The following is a 26,045-nucleotide window of genomic DNA, read 5'->3' as shown; positions in this document are numbered from 1 at the left end:
AGTTTTTACCATTGAGTGATATTAGCTATACATTTCTGACATGTGGTATTCATCAGGTTGAGAAAATTTCCTGGTGTTTCTACTTTATTAATTGTCTTTATTAGGAAGAGGACTTGAAATTTATTTAGATTAGTGTCCTGAATTATCATATAGTTATTTCCTTCATTGTATTTACATCCTGTAGTTAAAAATATATTCATAAGTTAAACTGCTCTGACAGTTTTGGAATACTTTCCACTTTATATACTATCTGTGTGTGTGTGTGTGTGTGTGTGTGTGTGTGTGTGTCTGTGTGTGTTGCTGGGGATTGAACCCAGGGCCTTAGTGCATGCAAGGCAAGCACTCTATCAACTGAGGTATATCCCCAACCCCTAGCTCATATTTTTAATCTTCACTTGAATTTGGTTGCTACTAGTTTGCTGAGTGTTTGGGGATCTATTTTTTTAGGTGGTGATGGTCTTTTTTCTTTTTAGTACCAGGAATTGAACCCAGGGACACTTGACCACTTTAACCACTGAGGCACATTCCTAACCTTTTTTTGCATTTTATTTTGACTTGCTTAGGGCCTCACTGAAGTGCTGAGGCGGACTTTGAATTTGTGATCCTCAGCCTCCCAAGCTACTAGGATTATAGGTGTGCATCACCACACCTGGCCTTAATGGTTTTCCTTACAGTTTCTTTGCCTTGATGTCAGAATAATTTTGGTCCTTATACATTGTAACATGCTCTTTCAGATTCTTGGAAAAGGGGAAATGGTTTGTTTTAACTCTTTAAACATTTGATAGAGTTCACCAGTCAATACCCTGGGATTTTCCTTGTCAGGTTTTGGTTAGTATTTATTGTCCTCACTTGTTACAGATCGATTTATTAATTTGGGGTCTAAATTTTATTTACTGTTTTCTTATTGCCAAATTTATTTTTTAAATAAAGTATACAACCCAGTGATTTTTAACATGCACACACAGTTGTAAAAATGTGTCTAACTATAATTATATATTTTGTGACAAAAACTCCATATCTTTACCCAGCTCTCACTTCCAATAACCACCAACCCTTTGGCAGCCAGTCTACTCTGCTTCTATAAGATCAACCTTTTTGCAGATTCTGTGTATAAAAGTAAGGTTATGTAGTATCCATATCCTGTTTCGAACTTATTCCACTTACCATAATATTGTATCTTTTTTTCTGTCATTGGACACTTAGGTTGTTTACTTTTCTTGACATTATTATGAATAATGCTACAGTGAATGAAGGGGTACAGATAACTCTTTGACAAGTTGATTTTATTTTGTTTAGATATAAAAAAACTGAATGATGTGGCATTTGAATTTTTTTAAGATCTCCAAATTTTCCATAATGGCCTAATTAATATATACTCCCACCAACAGTGTTGGTTAATAATCTCTTTCTCCATATCCTTGCCAAGACTTAATAATAGCCATTTAAGAGGTATACACTGATACTTCACTCTGGTTTTAATAGGTATTTCTCTGATAATTAGTGCTGTTAAGCATTTTCTCTTGCATTTGTTGGCCATTTATGTGTCTTCTTTTGAGAAATGTACCATTTTTTGATAGGTTTATCAGTTTTATTTCTTTTAAGTTGTTTTGGATTCTTCATATAGTAGATATGTTAACCTTCTAGACCATAGGTGTGCAGTTCTTTTCTCCTGTTCATTATATGTTTTTTCTTTATTTTCTTTGCCGTATGGAATCTTTTTTAGTTTGCTGCAGATGGGTTTGTCCTATTTGTTTATGTTGCCTTTGCTTTTGAGGTACATGGCGGGGGTGGTCACTGCCTGAAAATCATCACCCAAATCAGTATCATACAGTTTTATTTATATTTTTAAGTCTTATATCAGTTGTGAGTTATTTTTATATGATGAGAGAAAAACATACAATTTCATCCTTCTATATTAATGTTAATTTTGTTTCACCATTTATACTGTCTTACCTTATATGTTACCCTTCACCTCTGAACCCACTGAGGCTATGTATAAGCTTGCTGTGAAAAATTAAGATTTTCTTACATGATTTTTTTTTAGCTGTATGAATTTTCTAAATTCTTAGTATGTTTGACTGATTTTTACCCTCCTTGGTAAAAATCCAGTTGAATCTAGCGGTGTCTTACCACTGAGCCATATTGCCCATACATTTTTATTTTTCATTTTAGAGTGTGTCTATTTAATTTGCCAAGGCTAGCCTAAAACTTGGTATCCTCTTGCTTTAAGCATTCCAAATATAATGGGATTACATGTTTTTACTGTTATGGTGAAATTGCAATAAATCACCAAGTTGATCTTAAAGCAAGACACAGAACCATCTTTATTCACCAGCTGGTGGGATGGAGTGGCAGGCTGCAAATCTATCCCCTGCATCCCACTCCAGTGATTAAAGTACACCTTTTATACCATAAGTAAAGTATATCAGTACATTAATCATACATGGGTATTGATATGATTCAGTACTACATACATACATCATGAGATCTAAAATCATAAGTTGAAGGGGAAATGGGTCAAAACAACCGTAGTTAAAGAATGGTTAATGTCCAAACAGTCATTCTCTTGACAGGGTACAATTTCCAAGAAAAATGGAAACCAAAAAGAACAATTTTATGTTGTATAAGAAAAACAGAAACATTTGCATTTCTAAGCAAGGTGTGCTGATAAGCAGGATCAGGATATCAAAGTTGGAGTTTTCTCATTGGAGAAGCATTTTTTACATGTCAAGGAGTCTCAGGGTAAAATGGAGTCTGTCTGGTCTTTGCCCAGATAACCTGACCCATAACATTACCACCACACCTGTATATTCGGCTGCTTTTAAATGCCCTGATTTCCCCAGTATCTCTAGTTTTTTCTTTTCCTTTGTTGTTATCCTTGCTTTTGCTAAATTCTTTTTGGCCAATTTCCAACATTTTCAACCATGAGCAAGTTCTAAGACAAGAAGAGGTGGATTTGTTTTAACAATTCTTCATGACTCTTTGCCCCGAAAAAGACTAGAATGTAAGCACAAAATTTGCAAATAAAGTATGCTTTGCTTCTTCTAGAATCATAGACCAGTTCCATATGGAACTATAGCTGCCATCTTTTAAGATTCTGCTCTTCCAAGAAAGGTTGTGAGGCACCACTATAAAATTTTTCTTTTATCTTTTAAGCTATCTCTTTCTTCACTCCTTATTTTTTTGATGATGAAAATCACTGATTTCTAGGGTTCTGACAGTTTTTGAAAGACTCTCAACAAATTTTCCTTGAACCAATAAAAGAGAATAGCAGAATCAGTTTAGAGAAAAACAAGAACAATTAACAGATTATGTAGTAAAGTTAATAAGAGGTTCATGTGCTTGGGTAAGGTTTTTATAAGTCATTTTACAGACTTTGGTTTTGAATCTAAATTTAACCCACAACTGAAGATGGGTTGTTATATCTAGTTCATAACTAGAGGTGGGGTTGTTACTGTCATATAGGAGTTAAACTACAGAAATGGTATTAAATGTAGTATATTTGAATGTCAGGCCCCTTTGATAATTTTAAGCGTTTTGGACTAATCTCCCAAAACTTACAAAGAAAAGCATACATATGAAAATATTTGGATGTGGTTTTTGAAGATTTCTTAACTCCCTCTGTGAGTTTTTATAAATTAGATTTTTTTTAGGAATTTTTGAAAGTTCGATTTAGCTAACTTTATTAAATGAGGGAATATCAGGCTAATTAACAAATAATTTATTGAAAATACACCTTGTGTTCCATTCATCTATGATTCGTCTTTCTCTTCCACCCTTTCCTTTTCTTCTTTCCTTCTTTTCTTACCACTTACCTTCCTTCTTTCCTCCCTCCCTGTTTCTTTTTTGCTTTTTACTATTTGTGTAACACACTAATAGAGAAAAATAAAACCTCAGCCAGCCTCCATTCCTGGGATACTGTGGGTGAGTCTTGGGAGAACTTAGATAAATGACATTTGGGATAAAAGACAACTAATCTAGAATATACGGAAAGATATACATAATATACATGCATAAATAATTCATTTATACTCAACTATAATTTTGCCTTTCCTTTTATTAAAATTATCTTTCAACATGAACTTACTATAATTTTCCAATAAGCAAGCCAAAGTTTTAAGGGATTGTGGTTTAAGCTAAGAAAATTTTTGCCTTTTCTTAAGGTTGAATAGGAGTAGTAGTCCAGCCACTTGAGAAAAATGTTTGAAAGAAGGTAATAAAGTGGAAGTCTTGGAATAGTTTTATTTATGCTCTCTTAAACCATAAGAATCAAAAACAAATACATTCACACATAAAAAGGAAAGGAAAAGCCATAATGAACAATAAGAAAAAGTAAATATAAATGCATGAGGAAATTGAAATTAAAATAATACAAACAGGGGCTGGGGAGATAGCTCAGTTGGTAGAGTGCTTGCCTTGCGTGTACAAGGCCCTGGGTTCGATCCCCAGCACCACAAAAAATAATAATAATAATAATACAAACATTAAAATAATAGAATAGTTAAGAAAGCTAAGAAGGTTAATGCATTGAACATATGAAGTCTTTTAAATTTAGATTACAAATTTGTCTCCGATATCCACAGCAACCAGGAAGACAGCCACATGATAATTATCCACATTTACAATGCTCCTCACTATTTAATACCTAACTATACAGACTTCTTTTTGGTACTCTAGTCACTTGCCAACAATTTAGAACTTTTGATAGAATAATGGTATTATTCTGTTACCTAAATCAAAAGGCACAATGGGGTGCATGTCAGCCTATGTAGGAGGTTGAAGATTCCTTCACCTGAGGAATTCAGGGCCAACGTGGGTGATATAGCAAGATTCTGTCTCAAAAAAAAAAAAAAAATTTTTTTTTTCCACTAAATAAAAAGAAAATTATTTTATGAAAATTGGGCTATTCTCTGAACAAAACAGTGTGCAATTAAGGCATTGGCAGACTTTTAACATATTATAATTGATCCGACATTATTTGTAGAAACCAGGATATTCAGGCAAAAGAGTTGCTGCTAAAGATTTTGGGTTTGGAATCCAAGTATTTATTAGCTGGTTTTTGAAAAAAAAAAAAAAAGTCCTCAAGCATTTGGTTTATACACAGTAGCAGTTTTGCTTAATTGTGTTTTAAACTTTTTAATTGCTACATTTTATCATGACTACAGAACAATAAGTCATATTCTAAATTTCTGTGAACTTTAAATTTTCATTTTAATGAGTCATAATAGTCCTATTGCACGTAAACAAATAAATAATACTAACTTGGTAATAATTGTTTCCTCTTACAGGTGCTAAAGTCTTAAATCATCAACTAAGATTAATATATAACATTTTAAAATACTTTTAATTAATAATCAGGTAGTGTTGCTAGTACTGAGGTTGATTCAATGCTTTTCAAATTAAAAAAAAGTTTGTTCAGTTAAGTATTTGGTTCTTAAATTTTAGTGTACAGTCATTCATTGCATTTGATTTATTAAAGTTCAGGTTCCTGGGCTTCTCACCCTTTGTTTTTGATTCAGGAAGTTTGGAAAGAACCCTGGAGGTTTGTATTTTTTATGCATTCTCAGGTTATGTTGATCACAGATCACTGGTCTGACACCTTGTTTTGAGAAACACTGATAGAATCAAGGATAATTAGCTACCTTGGGTTTCCTTGGGTCATTTGCTCCAAAGCAAGATCTGAAATCCCATGGCTCAGGCCACTGAGGTAGGAAGATTGCAGGTTCAAGACCAACCTCAGCAATTTAAACAAGGCATTAAGAACTTAGCCAGACCCAATCTTAAAAGTAAAGCACGAAGGAGCTGGGGATATGGCTAAGTGGTTAAGCAACCGAATTCAGTCCCAAGTAATCAAAAAAAAAAAAAAAAAAAAAAGTCAATTCTGCAGAGACCAAAGATGTACAGCAGTTATTGCTTGACTTGTATAGTAGCTAAAGAAGGCCTTTCCATGTTATTCCAAGAGAATTGTTAAGATGGATCCTACAAAACAAGAGACAATGTATTTTTCATCCATGCTTGTTCTTGACATGGTCCACCCTCACCAGAGTCACAGTGAGTAATAAAAACTAAGCAGTCATATGTGCAGATTAACTATGCTATAAGTAGTATTGTTTCTGATCTTTTGGGTAACAATTTGAGGTTTAACTTCCTGACAAATATCTTAAGCACATCTTTTGTTGCTAAGAGATCATTTGGTTGGTGGTGGAGATGGTTACTTAGCTTGGTATTTTTACTGTTAAGATATGACCATTGTTAAAAATACACTGATGTGGGAATTATTTTGTCATTATTCCTGAAGTAATATATTAAATACAAATTTTTTTAAATTTTTTTTTTATTTCAGAATTGTCCGTCAGTTGGCACAGGAGCAGTTCTTTTTAATGTGTACCAGATGTTGCATGGGACACAGACCTCTACTTTTCTTCATTACCCTACTCTTTACCATTTTGGGGGTGAGATGTTTTGAAATGAACTTTTTGATATATTTCATTTGCAAAATTGAGAAGTACTCAAAAATCACAAATATGGATTTTATTAAATTTAGAACAATGAAGATTAATAATTTTATTTTTAAAATAGGAGACAAATCTCTTTTTTTACATCCCTTTTTTTTTTTTAATGTAATGCTGAGGATAAAACCCTGTGCCTCACACCTTCTAGCAAGTGCCATGGCCCTGAGCCACAATCCCAGCCCAAGATTAATAAAATCATCTTTTATAATATTTATAGAGCAGTTTACACTTATTATCACTTAATTTTCAATTTTCTGCAGTTTTAATAAAATTACATAGATTCTGAGGATAGGCTTGAGAGTTCATGTTGTTTTAATATTTCAGAGTACAGCAAGAGAGAGAGGTAAATACTCAGGTGATTATTTCACACTTTTACGGCATCTTCTCAATTATGCTTACAACAGCAGTATTAGCGTGCCCAATGCTGAAGTTCTTCTCAACAATGAAATTGATTGGCTCAAAAGGATTAGAGTAAGTTATGTACTATTTAGAGTAAAGTTATATACGATTTAGATTATTTTATTACTATAAAATCATCTTTTTAAAGAGGGCTTATAGTTTTGTGTATTTAACAGAAAACCTCAGAATAATTAAAACAAAATGCCTACTTTTTATTCATGGATTAAAAATGCATGATTAATAGAATGCACAGTTTTGTCTAAATGCCTTGTTTGGAATGGTGGTACAGTTTTTCTCTTGAAATTTTTGGGCTTATTTTGAAAATTCAAAGGGTTTTTAAGTGTTAGATTATCATTTTCATTTAACCATTTGATATTTGTACATCATTTTATAGAGTATAATTTGTGAAATGCACAACTTTTCACCTTCAAATTAATATTCTGGTGGTTTCTAAAGCCTATTTATGGATCAGGATTTCTGAGCCTCTATATTATTGATGTTTTATACCAAATAATTCCTTTTTATGTTAAGCTGCTTTTGCACTGTAGAATGCTAAGTAACAACCCTGACTTCAAACTACAAATTTCCATAGTAATTTTCCTTTCCCTTCATTTATAAAACTTTAAGATTTTAATTAACAAACTGAATGGAAAGGTTTGGGGAAATGATATATGCAGTCTCACTACCCTAAGCCCTTTTCTTTCTTTTTACTCTGTTCTCCTTTCCTGTATTCGTCTTTTAAATTAGGCCTGTGATATTTTTCTTTTGGCAGGATAATGTTAAAAACACAGGTGAAACAGGCATTGAAGAACCTATTTTGGAAGGCCACCTTGGAGTAACAAAAGAGTTACTGGCCTTTCAAACTTCTGAAAAAAAGTATTATATTGGTTGTGAAAAAGGAGGTGCTAATCTTGTTAAAGTAAGTTCTAAATTTTGGAGCCTCACTGATAACGATCTTTGAAATGTTAGCAAGTCTTTCTCATTACGGTCTTTATAATTATTGTATTTTTTAAAACACATGATTTTAACCTTTCTTATTAGTTTCCTTACTTAGAAAACCTTTGTCTCTGTAATATGGAAATGTCTACTTCACTTTTTTTATTTTGTTATTTGATAAATCTGATACTTCCCCGATTGAACCTAAGGCCTCATATATTGTACACAAGCTCTCCATCACTGAGTTACATTTTTTTGTTGTTGTTGTTTCTTTTGAGACAGAATCTTGATAAGTTTCTTAGGCTGATCAAGTTTGTGATCCTCCTTCCTCAGCTACTTGAATAGCTGGGAATATAAGCATGTTCCACTATACCTAACAATAAATCTGAATTTTTACTTTATCACAATTCAAATTGAGAAAAATGTCTTATCTCCCAAAACTGCTAATTTTTTATGTTGTATTTCTTGATGATTTTCTTCACATTTTAGTATTCAAGGAAAAAAGTATGTCTTTAAATGTTTTTTTAATTTAAATAATTCATACCTGATTAAAGATTTATTTAGGATCTCATTTTCAGTCAGTTCTCAACTTTATACTTTATTGTTCATTGATTATATTCAGTAGATATTTAATGAGAATTTTATTAGAAAATGAAAATTGTTTTTTGAAATACACTGAGGTTTACTCACATCAAATTCTGAAAACATTTCCAAGAGATATGTTTTCAAATATATGTGTATGTTTTATTTATACATATACATATAGATAATAATGTTTTAAACTAATAATGTGATATCTTTTCTGACTCCTTAGGAATTAATTGATGATTTCATCTTTCCTGCATCCAAAGCTTATCTGCAATATATGAGAAATGGAGAACTACCAGCAAAGCAGACTATTCCTGTTTGTAGTTCACCATCTACCATCAATGCTGGATTTGAACTCCTTGTAGCATTAGCTGTTGGCTGTGTAAGAAATCTCAAACAGATAGTTGACTGTTTGACTGAAATGTATTACATTGGAACAGCAATAACTAGTAAGTACATTGTAAAGCTGTGTTTATTGATTATCAGTATTTTGCCATTTAAAATTAAGGGGCTGGGTTTGTAGCTCAGGGGTTGAGTTCTTGCCTCGCATATGTGAGGACCTAGGTTCGATCCTCAGTATCACATAAAAATAAATAAATAAAGGTATTGTGTCCATCTACAACTAAAAAGTATATTTTTAAAAAAGACAGTTGCAAGCAAAAAATACTAATATAGAAAATTTTTCAGTATATATACCAAATATCACAATGCAGGAAGCGTAGTTAACTTAGTATAATAAATTTTATTTAATGATGTCTGACATAAAATGGAAAGTCCAGAGTGACAAGAACCCAAAATTGGTGCCATTAAATTTATATTTAAAGTGTATATAAGATTTTCAGGCCTTAACTTACAAATTGTTTAATGTTAAAACCATATCCAGAAAAGTATAGTTTCAAAGGTTGGAATATAAAAAGAGAATATTGAAGTGCACCTTTTATTCTCTCAGTGCCCACAAAGTCCCAAAAAGTAAGTATTGATTTTTATATCTTTAAAGAACTAAAATTCAGAAAGAAAGGCTATTTATTGTACATATAATAGAAAATAAGACTATAAAATCTTTTTGATCTAAAGAGAAAAATCAAGGCTTAGGAATATAATTGACTCAACTGTTCAGTGGAACACCAGAAATTGCCTTTGCTATACTATCTTTCAGAGCATAAGAAAGATTTTATTGATATTTTAGGAGTTTCTAGTTAAACTTATTGCTAAAAATTATATATTTATTTGTCCTGTGGAATCTCCAGAGAAGGCATTTTTTTGTTGTTTGGTTATTTATTTTTATGTGGTACTGAGGATTGAATCTAGTGCCTCGCATGTGCTCACTCTACTTCTGAACTATATTCCCAGCCCTGAGTTTTTTGGTTTTTGTTTTTGTTTTTGTTTTTTTTAATTAAAAAATAAAAATAAAATCTTTGCATTTTTTATTATTGATGTGATATATTTTGCTTGGTTGTATTTTTCAAATGTAAAAGAAAATAAGTACTAAAAATTACTGGCTTCTGTAGTGCCACATATGTGGTTCATAGATTTTTCTCTGTTTAGGCAAATTGTACATAAGTTTCCTGTGTCTGTCTTTAGATTTCCCCCTCATAGCTGAGAATATTGTGAACAGTGTTCTTTAACTTTCAGATTTTTTTTTAATTTTTATTTTTTTTGTGGTGCTGGGGATTGAACCCGGGGCCTTGTGCTTATGAGGCAAGCTGTCTACCAACTGAGCTATATCCCCAGCCCCTTTTGTTTTGTTTTCACTTAATAATACATCTGTCAGTACTTGTAGGTCACCTTCTGTTTGCTTCACCATTTGCAGTTAAATGTTCTCTTAAATTTATATATTCTAAGTTATTGTTTGATATTTACATTGTTTTTGGTTTTAAGCCAGGTAGAGGGGAATAGAAGTGATTTGAGGTTCTTAAAATTATATTAAGTACACTCTCTCATTGGATCCTCACAATGAAATTGTGGTTATAGATAAAGAATTTGTTAGTTTCTTTATTGTTTAATAAAGAAGGAGTCAGATGTTCATGTGTGAGGAATAGTTTTTATGAGTCTGAACCATGATTTGAACTGAAGAAGAATTTTAAAACTAAGAAAACTGTAATGTGGGCTGGGGATATAACTCAGTTGGTAGAGTGCTTGCCTTGCAAACACAAGGCCCTGAGTTCAATCCCCAGCACCATAAAAAAAAAAAAAAAGAAAACTATAATCTTTTGATTATTTTAAAAGTACAAGTTTCTTAAGGACTAAGTATATAATGACTATTAATAAAGTCAATGGTATAGTTAACACATAGAAATTTTAATAGTATACTATTATTAACATTCCCATGATGACTATAAAAGAATATAAATATTAACCCCAGAGGTCTGCAGTAAGGATCATAAATACTAGCTCATGTTATTAAAATATGAACAGAGAACTATTGCGAAGTGCCTTTAGCAGTGAAAAAATGTTACTAATATCAGTTTATTAAACCAGTGCATCTGCATGTGGACAAAAACATTATTTTCATACTATAACCATCTTGTTTTTTACTCCTCTCAGCTTGTGAAGCACTTACTGAATGGGAATACCTGCCACCTATTGGACCTCGGCCACCAGAAGGATTTGTAGGACTCAAAAATGCGGGTGCAACTTGTTATATGAATTCTGTGATTCAGCAGCTATACATGATTCCTTCCATCAGAAACAGTATTCTTAAAGTTGAAGGCACAGGTAGTGATACAGATGATGATATGTTCGGGGATGAGAAGCAGGACAGTGAGGTAAATTTTAATTGTTTTTAACTGTATATGATGGTAGTGCTAGAATCTTTGAGCTTTTAACTATTAAATTACAGTACTCATTATGTAATAGACTTGAAACACCACAATTAGCAATTTTCGTCAGTTTTCTGTTTGTATGTCAAGCATGCACAGTTAAGGTCGATTACTCTTTTAGAATCTGTAGGGTACACAAACCTAAAAAAGAACCACACTAATGGAATTTGGTTTTATATAACTTGTTACCACTAAAGTGTTGTATAAATATAAAGATGGCTTATCATACTGAAAAAAATAAAGCAGGCAAACAAAAGCAATAAAATTTCATATTAGGCATCCACTTTTGCATCTTACTGCCCTGTGCTTTATGTTATCTGCCCTTTACTTCAGTATGGTTGTTTATATTTACTAATTCCCAAACTATGAACTTCTCAAAAGAAGGAACTATTCTTCAAACAGAATACAGAAAGATCTTTAGATATCTCTAAAACAACTACATTCTACTTTTTGTTGTTGTTGTTGTTGTTGTGTATGGTCACAATACCTTTATGTTATTTATTTATGTGGTACTGAGGATGGAACCCAGGGCCTCAGAAGTACTAGGCAAGCACTCTAACACTGAGCCACCACCCCAACCCCTAAATTTTACTCTTTAGTGACAATGAGATTATGACCTTTAGAACTACTATTCATTCTGTTATTCCTTCCACAACTCGTAATGGTTATATTTATTGAGTGTTAATAATTCTGGTCATGTCACCTAAATTACCTCTTACTAACCATGAAGAATGTATTATTCTCATAAGGAGACACTGAATTGTAAAAATAGAGTAATTTATTCCCCAAAAGTTACTTAAGGCAATGTACTTACTTTCTAATCTAGTCTATTTAAACAAACTTCACTCCTTCCAATTTATGTTCAATATTATTATATTCTTCTTTTCTAACTCACCTATAAAATCTTTCATGATTATGAAATAAACACTAATACTCTAAATTGACAATTAAATGATTTAGAAATAAGAAACACAAAATAAAGCAAATCACTCATATTTGGTATTTGTTGCAACTTATTCCTTTACTTTTAAAGTTAAATTCGCTCATCAGTGATGTGTTTTGGTCTTTAGAATAATGTTGATCCTCGAGATGATGTATTTGGATATCCTCATCAGTTTGAAGACAAACCAGCATTAAGAAAGACAGAAGATAGGAAAGAATATAATATTGGTGTCTTACGACACCTTCAGGTCATCTTTGGTCATTTGGCTGCTTCCCAACTACAATACTATGTCCCCAGAGGATTTTGGAAACAGTTCAGGTAAATTATGGCTGAATGATCCCTAAGTTTTATAAAATTCTTCAGTGCACTCACTTTAAAACTTCTAAAAGATATAGTAGAACATATATTTATTTAATGTTTAAATAATGTTAGTCCTCTAGCTGTACTTTTTATACATTTTTTTTCTTTATTATTGTCCCAGTTCAAAGATGTAAAAATTGTCACACTAAAGAAAAAGCCAGTATTCTTTACTCTCTTAAAATATCACTCCGTTTTATGTTGTAAAATTTTAAATTATATGAGTGAAATACTAAAATATAAACTATCTTCTTAATTTAACAGTTCTGAATTAAAGCAAATATCAAATATATTTTCTGGGTAGATTGTCATTTGTTTTTGGTTTGTTTTGTTTTGGTACTGGGAATGAACCCAGGGAACATCCCCCGCCCTTTTTTATTTGTGTGTGTGTTGCAGGGCATTCTTTCGTCTTTTGGATCCGGGAATTGAACCCAGGGCTTTGTGAACGCAAGGCTACATCCCAGCCTGTCCTTTTTATTTTTTATTTTGATTTTATATTTTGAGGTAGGGTCTTGCTGAGTTGCTGAGGCTATCCTAGAACTTAAAATTCTGCTGTCTGTGATTTTCTAATAAGCATTACCATGACATTAATTTCACATCTAAATAAAACTCCTTAATACCACTAAACATCCTAGTGCTGAAATTTATCCAGTTCTTTAATTTTTTCCGTAGTTAATTTTTTTAAAAAAATCATTAGGGTTTGTTAGCTACTACTTTTTATGTCTTTTTTTTGGGTGGAGGGAGAATAGGGATTGGGGATTGAACTCAGGGCACTCAACCAATAAGCCGCATCCCCATCCCTATTTTGTATGTTTTATTTAGAGACAGGTTCTCAGTGAGTTGCATAGCACCTCTCTTTGGCTGAGGCTAGCTTTGAACTCGAGAGCCTCCTGCCTCAGCCCCGCCAAACCACTGGGATTACAGGTCTGCACCACCGCGCCAGCTTTTGAGTCTTTTGTAACAGAGGTCTGTCCTTTCATTTTCAGAGGTTGAGTTGGGTTTTTTTTAATTTCACCTTTGTTTCTGTCTTTGCTTTTGCAGCTATCAAATGTGCAAAGTATTACACAGTTTTTCCAAGATTACATTCCTATGGTGTTTTGAAGTACTTCCTCTATTTCACAGGTTTGCAGACAATATGATCTGGTACAGCTACTTAACTGTCCAGTAAAATTTACTCATAATCATTGAAATTTGAGTTTCATGTAATTTTCACGTATCATGGAATACTCTTATCTGGAATTTTGTTGTTATTGTTTGTTCATTTAGTTATATATGATAATAGAGCAGTTAGGCAAAAGAAAAAAATTAAAGGGGTACAAATAGGAAAAACAAGAGCTCAAATTATCCCTATTTTGAGCTTTATCCTATATTTTTGGTGAATCCCAAAAACTTCACCAGAACACTTCCAGAACTTATAAGTAAATTTAGCAAAGTAACAGGATATAAAATTAACACCTATAAATTAATTGTGCTCCTGTACACCAATGATGAATCAGCTAAGAGAAATTAGAAAAACTATCCCATTCACAGTAATCTCAAAAATGTAAAATACACCAGGTGCAGTGGAGCAGTGGCACTCGGTGTAATCCCAACTGGGACAAGCAGGAGGATAGAGAATTCAAAGCCAGCTTCAGCAAATTAGTGAGGCTGTAAGCAATTCAGCAAGGTGCTGTCTTAAGGGCTGGGTATGTGGCTCAGTGGTTAACTACCCCTGGGTTCAATCCCCAGTACCTCCATAAATAAATAATAAAATACTTAGAAATCAATATAACAAAACTGATGAAATACATCTATAGTGAAAACTACAGAACACTAAAGAAAGAGATTGAAGACCTCAGAAAATGGAAAGATGCCCTGTTCTTGGATGGGCTGAATTATTATCAAAATGACCACACTAATATTTTAGATTTATAAAACTATTCATAGGCCTCAAAGAATACATAGACAGTAGCTCGATTTGACTCCAAGGATATAGTTTGCTAAAGTATAATCAAGAAGCTCGATCATATCTGTGTATGATTTTATTCTCCCTTTTTATTCTGTCTTGGGTTAGACTACTTTTAATAGGTAGTGATCTTAACTTCCATTGGGAAATAAAAAAATCTTCATTTTTCTCTTTTGACATTAAGAGTAGTGACCTTTGGTCAAGTCACTATCTTCATTGAGATTGCAAAATTATACTATTTTAATTTTATTAGCTGTCACAAATTTCTAAAGAAAAGTTTGTCCTCAGTAATTAATTACCCTAAGGTACAGATTTATTTAAAAAAAAAACTCTTCCCTTTTATTTTACAAGTTTATAAAGTAATCCCATAGCTCCCTAGCACCCTTCAATGTGACCAGTAAGGGAACTGGGGTTGTGGCTCAGTGGTAGAAAGCACTTGCTTAACATATGTGAGACACTGGGTTCAGTCCTCAGCACTGCATATAAATAAAAAAATAAAAATAAAGTTCTATCAACATCTAAAAAAAAAAGAAGTGACCTGTAACCCAGGCATGGTGACACACACCTATAGTCCCAGCGGCTCAGGAGGCTGAAGCAAGATCATAGTTCAGCCTCAGCAATGGCAAGGCACTAATCAACTCAGTGATGCCCTGTCTCTATAAAATATCAGAAAAAGAACTGGGAATGTGGTTCAGTGGTTAAGTGCCTCTGAGTTCCAATTCCCAGTACCAAGGAAAAGAAGTGACAACTAAAGTGGAGGTGGAGATTATATTTTATATTGACCTTTTTTTCTTTGTTATACTCATTTTATCAGGGCCTGTTATATCTTACGCATAGTGCTAAAACACTGAAGCACAACCATATGACTTTCTTTTAAAATATAGAAAAAAACTATAATCCTTCATAGAACTTTTCAGAGTTTTTTTTAACAGGATCTTCCCATGTACCCCAGGATTGGGTAAGACAAGGAATATTTCAGCTTTTGAGCTGCCATCTGTCCTAGTCACAGCTTAAATGTATTAGGTATCACGTAAATTTCTTTTGAAAATCAGTTATGTATAGTGCAGTGACTCCTCATTATGTGTCTCTATAGAAAAAGAAAAAAGTTCTTTGCATATGTAATAACACTTGTTTTCTCATTTCTATAAACTGTGCCTTGCTGTTCTCTACCAGAAAAATTATCTTTATCTAAATAAATATTTGCATGTTAATTATATAAAATAAATTATACACATTATAATTGGAGAGCAAAACCCATACATGTTTGTGTATATATATTGGTGTATCTATAATGGATATAGGTATTATTATTTAAATGTACTAAATTATGAATTATATTTACACAAGTTGATTTTGTTCTCTCAGACTTTCCCTCCACATATGGTGGGGCTTGGAATTTTATCTTGGATTTTCTATTACCTGTACTCAAAACACAATTTGTTCTTAATGTATTTTTCTTCTGTAATAAAGTTCATATAACAAAATTCACCATTGAACTATTTAAAAGTGACATTCGTTGGCTTATAGTACACTCCAGATATTTGTTCAGTCACTGTCTAATTCCAGAATATTTTAGCACTCAAATTGGAAGTTCCATACCCACTGAAAAGTCATTCTCCAGCCTCCCCTTCTTCAAGTTCTGGCAAAAAAAAAAAAAATTTACCTTTCTGTGTGGATTTGCCTATTTGGTGTAATTTCTGTAAGCTTAACCAGGTAACATACATTGTCTTCTTCTACTATTTAAGTGTAGTTAAGGTTCATCTATGTTGTAGCTCAACTAGAACTTTGTTTTATGGTTGAATCGTATTCCATTATGTGACTGTAACACATTTTATCCAACAATTTATTTGTAGAATGTGACCATTCATATACAATTCTATATGTGTATATTTCTTTCTGTATACTTCAGAATGTAATTGCTGGGTCATGTGATCATCCTATGTATACTTTTTGGAGGGATGAATCAATTGGTTTGCACTTCCCCTGTAGCATTTTACTTTGAACATCAAGTTATGAAAGATGTGATTTCTCTATATCCACACCATCAGCTACCTGTTTGGTTTTTGGGTTTTTTTGTGTGTGTTTTGTTTTTTGTTTTGCGGTGCTGGAGATTTGAACCCAGGGCCTTGTGCTTGCAAGGCAAGCACTCTACCAACTGAGCTATATCCCCAGCCCATTATATTTTAATTATAGCCATCTTAGTGTGTGAAATTTATCACCTTAAAGATTTGTTGGCCTTTTCCTAATGAATGAATCTGTTGAACATTTTTTCCATTTATTTATTAGCAGTTGGTTGCTTTTTTGAAGAACTTCCTATTCAAGTATTTGTTCCCAGTTTGTTTTTCTTTTTTGTTAATTTGTTAATTGTGATTTCTTATATATGTATTCTCTATATTTGTGATACTAGACCCTTAGAGATGAAGCACTTAGAAATAATTGTCATGTATTACAGATATTCTTTTCAGTATCATGGTGATATCTGTGATGCACAGAAGTTTAAAACATCAAGGAAGTCCTATTTATGTGATTTTTCCCCCTTTACCATCTTTCTACTCTGTTCCATTATTTTTCCTTTTATTGTGGTAAAATATATTTTATATAAAATTTACCATTTTAGGTTAATGCATTTCAGTAGCATTACATACCTTTATATCACTAATTGTAGAACTCATTCATCTTCCTGAATTAAATTTCTGTATACATTAGTAACTCCTTCAAACCCCTATACTGAATTTTGTGTGTTGATTTTGTGTAACTTCACTGAATTGTTATTATTAAGATATCCCATTTGGCTGTTTCTTTCTTGTTTTGTTTTGTAAAACTTTTCATACTGTGTTGTTTTGGTTTGGTTTGGTTTGGTTTGGTTTTTTAATTTATTTTTATTGTAAACAAATGGGATACATGTTGTTTCTATTTGTACATGAAGTAAAGGCATACCGTTTGTGTAATCATACATTTATATAGGGTAATGGTGTTTGATTCATTCCGTTATTTTTTCCTTCCCGCCACCCCTCCCACCTCTCTTTTCCTCTATACAGTCCCTCCTCCCTCCATTCTTGCCTCCCTCCCACCCCCCCCATTATGTGTCATCATCCGTTTATCAGAGAGATCATTTGGTTTTTTGAGATTGGCTTATCTCACTTAGCATGATATTCTCCAATTTCATCCATTTGCCTGTAAATGCCATAATTTTATTATTCTTTATAACTGAGTAATATTCCATTGTATATGTATTCAGTTTCTTTATCCATTCATCAATTGAAGGGCGTATAAGTTGGTTACACAATCTGGCTATTGTGAATTGAGCGGCTATGAACATTGATGTGGCTGCATCCCTGTAGTATGCTGATTTTAAGTCCTTTGGGTACAGGCCAAGGACTGGGATAGCTGGGTCAAATGGTGGTTCCATTCCAAGCTTTCTAAGTAATCTCCACACTGCTTTCCAGAGTGGCTGCACTAATTTGCAACCCCACCAGCAATGTATGAGTGTACCTTTTTCCCCACATCCTCACCAACACCTATTGTTGCTTGTATTCTTGATAATCACTATTCTAATTGGGGTGAGATGGAATCTTAGGGTAGTTTTGATTTGTGTTTCTCTTATTACTAGAGATGTTGAACATTTTTTCATATATCTGTTGATTGCTTGTAGATCTTCTTCTGTGAAGTGTTTGTTCATTTCCTTAGCCCATTTGTTGATTGGATTATTTGTATTCTTGGTTTTTTGAGTTCTTTATGTATTCTGGAAATTAGTGCTTGATCTGTAGTATGAGTGACAAAGATTTTCTCCCACTCTGTAGGCTCTTTCTTCACATTACTGATAGTTTCCTTTGCTGAGAGAAAGCTTTTTAGTTTGAATCTATCCCAGTTATTGATTCTTGCTTTTATTTCTTGTGCTATGGGAGTCCTGTTAAAGAAGTCTGATCCTAAGCTGACATGTTGAAGATTTGGACCTACTTTTCTTCTATAATCTGCAGGGTCTCTGGTCTGATTCCGAGGTCCTTGATCCATTTTGAGTTGATTTTTGTGCAGGGTGAGAGATAGGGGTTTAATTACATTCTGTTGCATATGGTTTTCCAGTTTTCCTAGCACCATTTGTTGAAGAGGCTATCTTTTCTCCATTGCATATTTTTGGCACCTTTGTCTACTATGAGAAAATTGTATTTATTTGGGTTTGTCCTCTATTCTGTGCCATTGATCTACCTGTCTATTTTGGTGCCGATACCATGCCGTTTTTGTTACTATTGCTTTTGTAGTATAGTTGAAGTTCTGGTATTGCAATACCCTCTGCTTCACTCTTTCTGCTAAGGATTGCTTTAGCTATTCTGGGTTTCTTATTCTTCCAGATGAATTTCATGATTACTTGCTCTATTTCTGTAAGGTGCATCATTGGGATTTTAATTGGAATTGGAATTGAATTGAATCCGTATAGCACTTTTGGTAGTATGGCCATTCTGACAATATTGATTCTGCCTTTCCAAGAACATGGGAGATCTTTCGATCTTCTAAGGTCTTCTTCAATTTCTTTCTTCAATGTGTTGTAGTTTTCATTGTAGAAATCTTTTTCCTCTTTGGTTAGATTGATTCCCAAGGGTTTTGTTTGTTTGTTTGTTTGTTTGTTTGTTTGTTTTTGAGGCTATTACAAATGGAGTTTTTCCTCATTTCCCTTTCAGGTGTTTCATCACTTGTGTATAAAAATGCTGTAGATTTATGTGTGTCAATTTGATAGCCTGCTGTTTTGCTGAATTCATTGATGAGGTCTAAAAGTTTTCTGGAAGAGTTTTTTGGATCCTCTAAATATAGAATCATGTCATCAGCAAATAGTGACAGCTTAAGTTCCTCTTTCCTATTCGTATCCCTTTAATTTCTGTAGTCTAATTGCTCTGGCTAGTATTTCAAGAACGGTGTTGAATAGAAGTGGTGAAAGAGGACATCCCTGTCTTGTTCCCATTTTTAAAGGGAATGCTTTCAGTTTTTCTCCATTAACAATGATGTTCGGGGTTTGGGAAGATAGCTCAGTTGGTAGAGTGCTTGCCTTGCAAGCACAAGGCCCTGGGTTCGATCCTCAGCACCACAAAAAAGCAAAACAAGAATGATGTTGCCCATGGGCTCTAGCATAAATAGCCTTTACAATGTTCAGGTATGTTCCTACTATCCGTATTTTTTCTAATGTTTTCAGCATGAAGGGGTGTTGTATTTTGTTGAACGCTTTTTCTGCATCAGTTGAGATAACCATATGATTCTTCTCCTTAAGTCTATTGATATGATGGATTTACATTTATTGATTTACGGATATTAAACCATCCTTGCATTCCAGGGATGAACCCCACTTGATCTTCATACTGTATTTTAAAAAGTGGTGAAAGTGATCATTCTTGAGTATCTAACCTAAAACAAAAACTTTGTCTTTAAACTTTATAATTAGAACTTTAGACCATCAGCAAATATCAACCCATAAAGCATCAAATACCTAACCATAGGGAGAAATTATTAAGATATTTAGAAAAAAGAATAGGAGAAAAGTCATGACATTAGATTTGGTAATGATTTCTTGGATTACACCAAAAGAGCAGACAACAAATTTAAAAACAGAAAACTCAGTGTTCTCTGCCCAACATATCTTTCAAATGGTTAGGGGAAATTCATTCTTAAATGAAAGGAAATTTGTGAAAACATTATTCTTGAAAAAACCTGTTACAGAAATTCTAACGAAAGTTCTGACAAAGAGGTAATTGTACTATTTGGAATTGCAAAATGAAAAATGTAATAGAAATGGGAAATATCAGGAATATACCCTTTTTTTCTCCCTATTCTAATTCTTTTTCTTTCTTTTTTTCCTAATTTGTGCAAATGTTGAAACTAAAAATAACGCATAAGGGGTTATTCAATGTGTCAGATGTAATTTCTTTTGACAATTATATCAAAAAGTAAAGTCTGGAGCTGGAGATATAACTCAGTTGATAGAGTGCTTGCCTCGCAAGCCCAAGGCCCTGGGTTCAATCCCCAGCACAGCAAAAAAAAAAGTAAAGGCTATTGAACTGGGATATAGCTCAGTTGGTAAAGTGCTCACCTCGCATGCATAAGGCCCTGAGTTCTAATCCCCAGTGCCACCAAAAAAAAAAAAAGTAAAGGCTATTATTATATGACTCTTTGTTTTACCTGAGTGACAAGTATTAACTATACATAGTAAGTTGAAATGTATAAATAATTTGTGAAACAATTATTTAAAGAGTAATACAAGTAATAATAGTAATATAGAATCTACATTGCTCCACTTAAATTAGAGTTGTCAGATTAGAAAAAATAGGACTCGTGTTTTTAAGACAACAGTTTTAATTGGGTGGTGTAGAAATTTTAGCATATCATCACACATTAATTAAACAGAAGGCCAAGGAGAGTTATGTCACCAAGTCCTGCCTAGGATAGAGAGAGAATATATCATGTGTACATTTCTGTCTTGAATGTAAAATAGTACAGCTATTTTATATAGTACTGCTCCATGTTTTAATAATGCAGTTCTGAAAAGTAGTTTGGCTCTCCTTATAAAATTGATCTAGTACAACTACTGCAGCCATGAACAGTGATACTAGAGAAAACAAAAAAATCTAGTCATAATCCCAAACTGTATACAGCTACTGTGATTTTACATAGGTCAGTAGTTAAACAAATTTGAACAACCCTGAAAATTGCCAACCCCAAAAAGATTATGTTCTTTTGAAAAAGTAAGAACAAGATTCATTTTTTAAATGAAAAAAATATTATAATTGGAGCACAGATTAGTACTTGCCAGGGTTAGGTTGGACAACAGATAAATGGGTATAGATGTAAAACTTCATAGATGCTGATGATATTGTAAATGTTCTATATCTTCACTATCATAATAGAAACAAAACATGATATTTTATTTACAAGCACATACTCAGAAATCAGCATAGATAAGACTCAAGAAATCTGAATGTGATTGAAGCTTACACCAGTATCAGCGCTGATCCTGGTATTACAGTACGTATATAGTTTTGCAAGAATCTGCCAGTGGGGACACTGATTTAAAAAAAAAAAAAAAAGTTCAGTTGTCCCTGAATATCTGTGGGGAATTGATTCTAGGAGCCTTTAGATACCAAAATTTGCAAATGCTCAAAACTGCAAGTAAACTATGACCTTATGATCCAGTCCATCAAAAAAAAAAAAAGGGCAGGGGACAGGTCAGGGGAACTAACATCTGTGAGATAGGAAACAAATGAGTCCTCCAATAGTATGCTACTTATTTGGGAAAAAAATTTAGGCCACTGTGTATTGGTAGAAGAACATTGAGATGGAGAGAAGCTTGTGAAATTCCTTATTTCAGGAAAGATTGCAGAGAGTTCAGGAAGATAAAAAGTATTTTTTATGGTAACACATAAGAGAACTATGTAGATAATTAAGTAAGCTTTATTTTCCATTGCATATTCTAGAGAGAACTAATTACATGTGTGTGACAAGAACAGTCTGCGGTAGGAAAAGAACTACATGAAAGAGTTAGAGGGAACAGTGGTTTGGAAGCCCTTAAAAATTATAAAAACATGATCTGAAAACAGGAGCTACATCTCAGATCCAACTCAGAAAGTCTTAGTTTGAGTTTTGGGAGGTTTCTATTTAGGTTTATTTGAAACAATCTCACTAGGCTACCCATAACTGCTCTCACAACTCCCGGGTTCAAGCAATCATCCTCGCTCTCATTTCCAGGTAGCTGGAAATGTGTCAGTGTTCCTGGAAAGAGGGCTTATAAGAATATAGAGGGGGCTGGGGAGATAACTCAGTCGGAAGGCCCTGGGTTCAATCCCCAGCACCGCAAAAAAAAAAAAAAAAAAAAAAAAGAATATAGACTATTCAGTATCAGAAAAGGTAAATTTCAAACTCTCTGGTATCCAAAGATTTTCAGTCCTGAAGATATAGGAACTCACGATCACAATGAAGATCACAATGAAGAAAACAAACATACAGAACTGTTCTAAAATTGACTCACACATCAGCCAGCCTTCTAGAATTTTTTTATAATGGTATTCCATTTGTTTAAAAGTTAAATATGAGGAAGATAAAGGCAAATCATTCTCTGGACATTTTGAGTCAAAGTGAAAAATATACTGAACATTGCAGACATAAAGACATTGCAGAAATAAAGACTCATTGAAACAATCCATTACAAAATCCAGGAAAAAAAGTTAATTATGAACACGAAAAGAGTGTCCCTGAGTTGTGAGGTGATGTTGAATGGTCTAATGTAAACAGGTTCCCAGGAAAGTGGGAAAAGTAAAAAAAAAAAAAAACTCAAAAAACCACTGACTAAAAATTGAAAACAATATTTTGCAAAAACAGTATTATACAAAAAAAAATTTGTATAAGGTGTATGTTGAGATTTCTTTTTACTGTGAACAGTCAGCTATCTCAGATCATGTTTTGCAAATACTCTGTATTTTCCTCTGAATAGTCATCATACCCCAACATGTAACAATGAAAATTAGTTTCCTGTTGTTTTGATTATTCTGCCTCTTCATTTGACAAATGCCATGATGTCTTAATTACTGGAGCATTGTAAGCTATATTTGCCTTATTATATCTCATAATTTTTTGGATAAGACTATTTGTCTGGACAACAAATAAGTGATTGCCAGGAATTAATGATAGAAGTATCTGACTACAAAAGCTAGTATTAGGAAATTCTAGAACTTATGGATGGCTGATATCTTGTGGTACTAGTTGAATAACTTCTACCATTGTAAAACTCACATCCCATTCTCCACAAGAATGGTTTTTAGTCTATATAAATTTAGAATTAATTTTTAGTTTGTTAAACTTTTTTAAATTGTAAAAATTCACCACAGGCTGCAGAATAAAGATAATGTAACTCAATAATAAATTCAAAAAATTGCTATATATTTGCTAAAAATAATATATTCTTTAGTGTGTGGTACTTTATAATGTTAAGGTAGGTACTCTTTCACAGTAACCTCATTTTGGTAGTGGCAGTGATTATTTTGGTGTCACTAGAAACTGAATCCATGGGCACTCTTACTGAGCTATATCCCCAACACTTTGGGTTTTTTAAGGGTTTTTTGTTTTGTTTGATTTAGATATTAACATCTCCCACTCTCTATGTTTTATTTTTGAGACAGGGTCTCATTAAGTTTCCATGACGGACCTCAAACTTGTAAACCTTCTGAACAGCTGGGATCCCAAGCTTGTGCCACCAATGCCCAGCTCTGTTCTCATTTTGAGTACACATAGTTGATGCTTAATTTTCTCATAACTGGTTCACATGAATTTTAAAACCACTCAGAACTAAAAATATATTTACTGTAATAAAACAGTGAGCCTTTTTCTGTTTTCACTTGAAAAAAGTGCTTTAGGAATGAAGTGGTATGATCGTTTTACTTTATCACTCAAAAAAAATTGTGAGAAAATTAATTCTAGTATCATATATTGGAAATGGCATTACTTCAGTTTAAAAATGCATGACTATTTTATTTCATAAAACAAACATTCTGTCATCAATCTTGGTTACACCAAAAGTTTCACAGTAATTGATTGACTGCAATATCATATTTGCCATGAATTTCATTTCAGATATCATTATCATAAAATGTGCATTAGTTTATTTTATATTCCTGTGTAAAAGGAATAAAATTTTAAGATTTTGTCATTTTTATTTTTGTTATGAAAATAAAATTCTGAAATTTGTTATTACTTGTTTCATTCTGTTTGTTTATTAGGCTTTGGGGTGAACCTGTTAATCTCCGTGAGCAACATGATGCCTTAGAATTTTTTAATTCTTTGGTGGATAGTTTAGATGAAGCTTTAAAAGCCTTAGGACATCCAGCTATGTTGAGTAAAGTCCTAGGAGGTTCATTTGCTGATCAGAAAATTTGTCAAGGCTGTCCACATAGGTAAGTGCTGTTTTTAATATATGCTTTATATTGATCTTTTTAAAATAGGGAAGATAAAATTTTCACTTGCAGTTTGCAAAGCCAAGTACACTAAATATTGCTAAATGCATTTTTAAATCAGTTCTTGTTCGTGAAATACATTAGATATGTTTTCCTATCAAATCTTTAAGTCGGCAGCACTACATTTTGGTTTTGATCAATTAAAAATAAAATTCAGGTTCCTGATAAAAAGGAAAAGCTATTGGCTTAGATCAAAAAAGTCATTAATGGATACCTCTCATTTGAATGTTTTACTTCAAAACTTGAACTCAATATAATGTTGATATGAATTTTTTTCTCACCAAAATACTACAGTGAGATAATAATTTCAGACAAGCATGGTGATACATGCCTATAATCCCAGCACCTTGGAAGCAGAAGGCAGAAGGATAACAAGTTTAAAGCCATCTTCAGCAACTTAACAAGGCCCTAAACTACTCAATAAGACCCTGTCTCTAAAGAAAATACAAAAAAGGGTCAGGTTCAATCCCTGGTATCCACCCCATCTTCCCCAAAAAAATATAAAATTTTCTCAACTTTGTTAAATATGAACATTTAGTAAAGCAAGTCCTTTTGAAGACAAGAACTGATTTAGCAAAAGGTGGTATTACATAATAATTTTTCTTATCATTTCATAGTGTCATTCACTCACAAGATAGGTATTCACCTCATAGTCACCTCACTTAATCAGCTTTGGGTTCTTTGAAAACTTAAATAATTTAGATAATGTACTTTTTGATAACCTATTTCTATTAATCTTCTAATAATTAATCTTTCTATTAAGTTTTTCATTCATCTTCTAAAATTAGTTGGAAATTAATGCTTTACTCTGTTTAGTCAAAGCTTCCAAAATTCAAAAGTACACATACAAACTGAACTTCTTAATAAACTATTATGGAATTATATACAAGTCCCAAATTGTCTTATATTATAGGGTACTGTGGTTTTAGAATATCTTAATTTTCCTGGACTGTCTTGTCAAATATCTTTATTTTGTTCAAGATTTTTTTTTCCTTTTTCTGATCACAAAGCCACTTGCATAAATCATTTATAAATGATTTTATTTTTTGTTCTGTCTTGTTTCTCCTAACTGGATTTTAGGTTTATAAATGTAAGGGACTGAATTAGATATGTCTACTTGCGCTTTACTCATGGTAGGTACATCTCTTCTGGATAAATGAATTTGATGATTGAGATTGTATTCTACCCATTTTATATTCTGAATTTATCATATGGAGTCACTGTTGTAAAAATATTTCCACCAGAGTTTGGAGTGCTGGCTCATTCTCATGTTATTTAGTCTGGACTCATTTTTATAACTATATAGTACAGAACACTAGAAGCAGATGACTACTATGTTGTTTGAAATTGTTAAAAAATCTTCTTGTACAAAAGTTGAAGAACATTTAAGTATTCACCCTATTAGTAGTCCAGAATTGCCAGGCAAAGTAGCACTAGCATGTAATCCCAGTGAAGTGGGAGCCTGAAGCAAAAGGATGCCATGTTTGAAGACAGGTGGAGGAACTTAGTAAGGCACTGTTTGAAAAGAAACATGAAAAGAACTGAGGATGTAGCTCTGTGATGAAG

At 32.9% G+C, this 26,045-nt stretch overlaps 1 protein-coding gene across 13 annotated transcripts in view; it reads left to right on the top strand.

Moving 5' to 3' along the window:
* LOC124971392 (probable ubiquitin carboxyl-terminal hydrolase FAF-X) overlaps positions 1–26,045 on the top strand; it is a 133,635-nt gene that overhangs the window by 86,659 nt on the left and 20,931 nt on the right. For 12 of the 13 annotated variants that reach the window (XM_047535168.1, XM_047535174.1, XM_047535173.1 and 9 more), the window contains 7 exons: positions 6,344–6,452; positions 6,837–6,983; positions 7,684–7,830; positions 8,662–8,884; positions 10,980–11,200; positions 12,325–12,515; positions 24,246–24,419. In XM_047535168.1, coding sequence (XP_047391124.1) covers positions 6,344–6,452; positions 6,837–6,983; positions 7,684–7,830; positions 8,662–8,884; positions 10,980–11,200; positions 12,325–12,515; positions 24,246–24,419 — 1,212 coding nt within the window. The remainder of the gene's footprint in view (positions 1–6,343; positions 6,453–6,836; positions 6,984–7,683; positions 7,831–8,661; positions 8,885–10,979; positions 11,201–12,324; positions 12,516–24,245; positions 24,420–26,045) is intronic. The other variant, XM_047535178.1, reaches the window with a different exon arrangement.

Source organism: Sciurus carolinensis, chromosome X (assembly GCF_902686445.1).
Source record: "Sciurus carolinensis chromosome X, mSciCar1.2, whole genome shotgun sequence".
Classification (NCBI taxonomy): Eukaryota; Metazoa; Chordata; class Mammalia; order Rodentia; family Sciuridae; genus Sciurus; species Sciurus carolinensis.
Note: the sequence above shows the minus strand (reverse complement) of the source record. Positions and strands in the feature narration are given on the sequence as shown.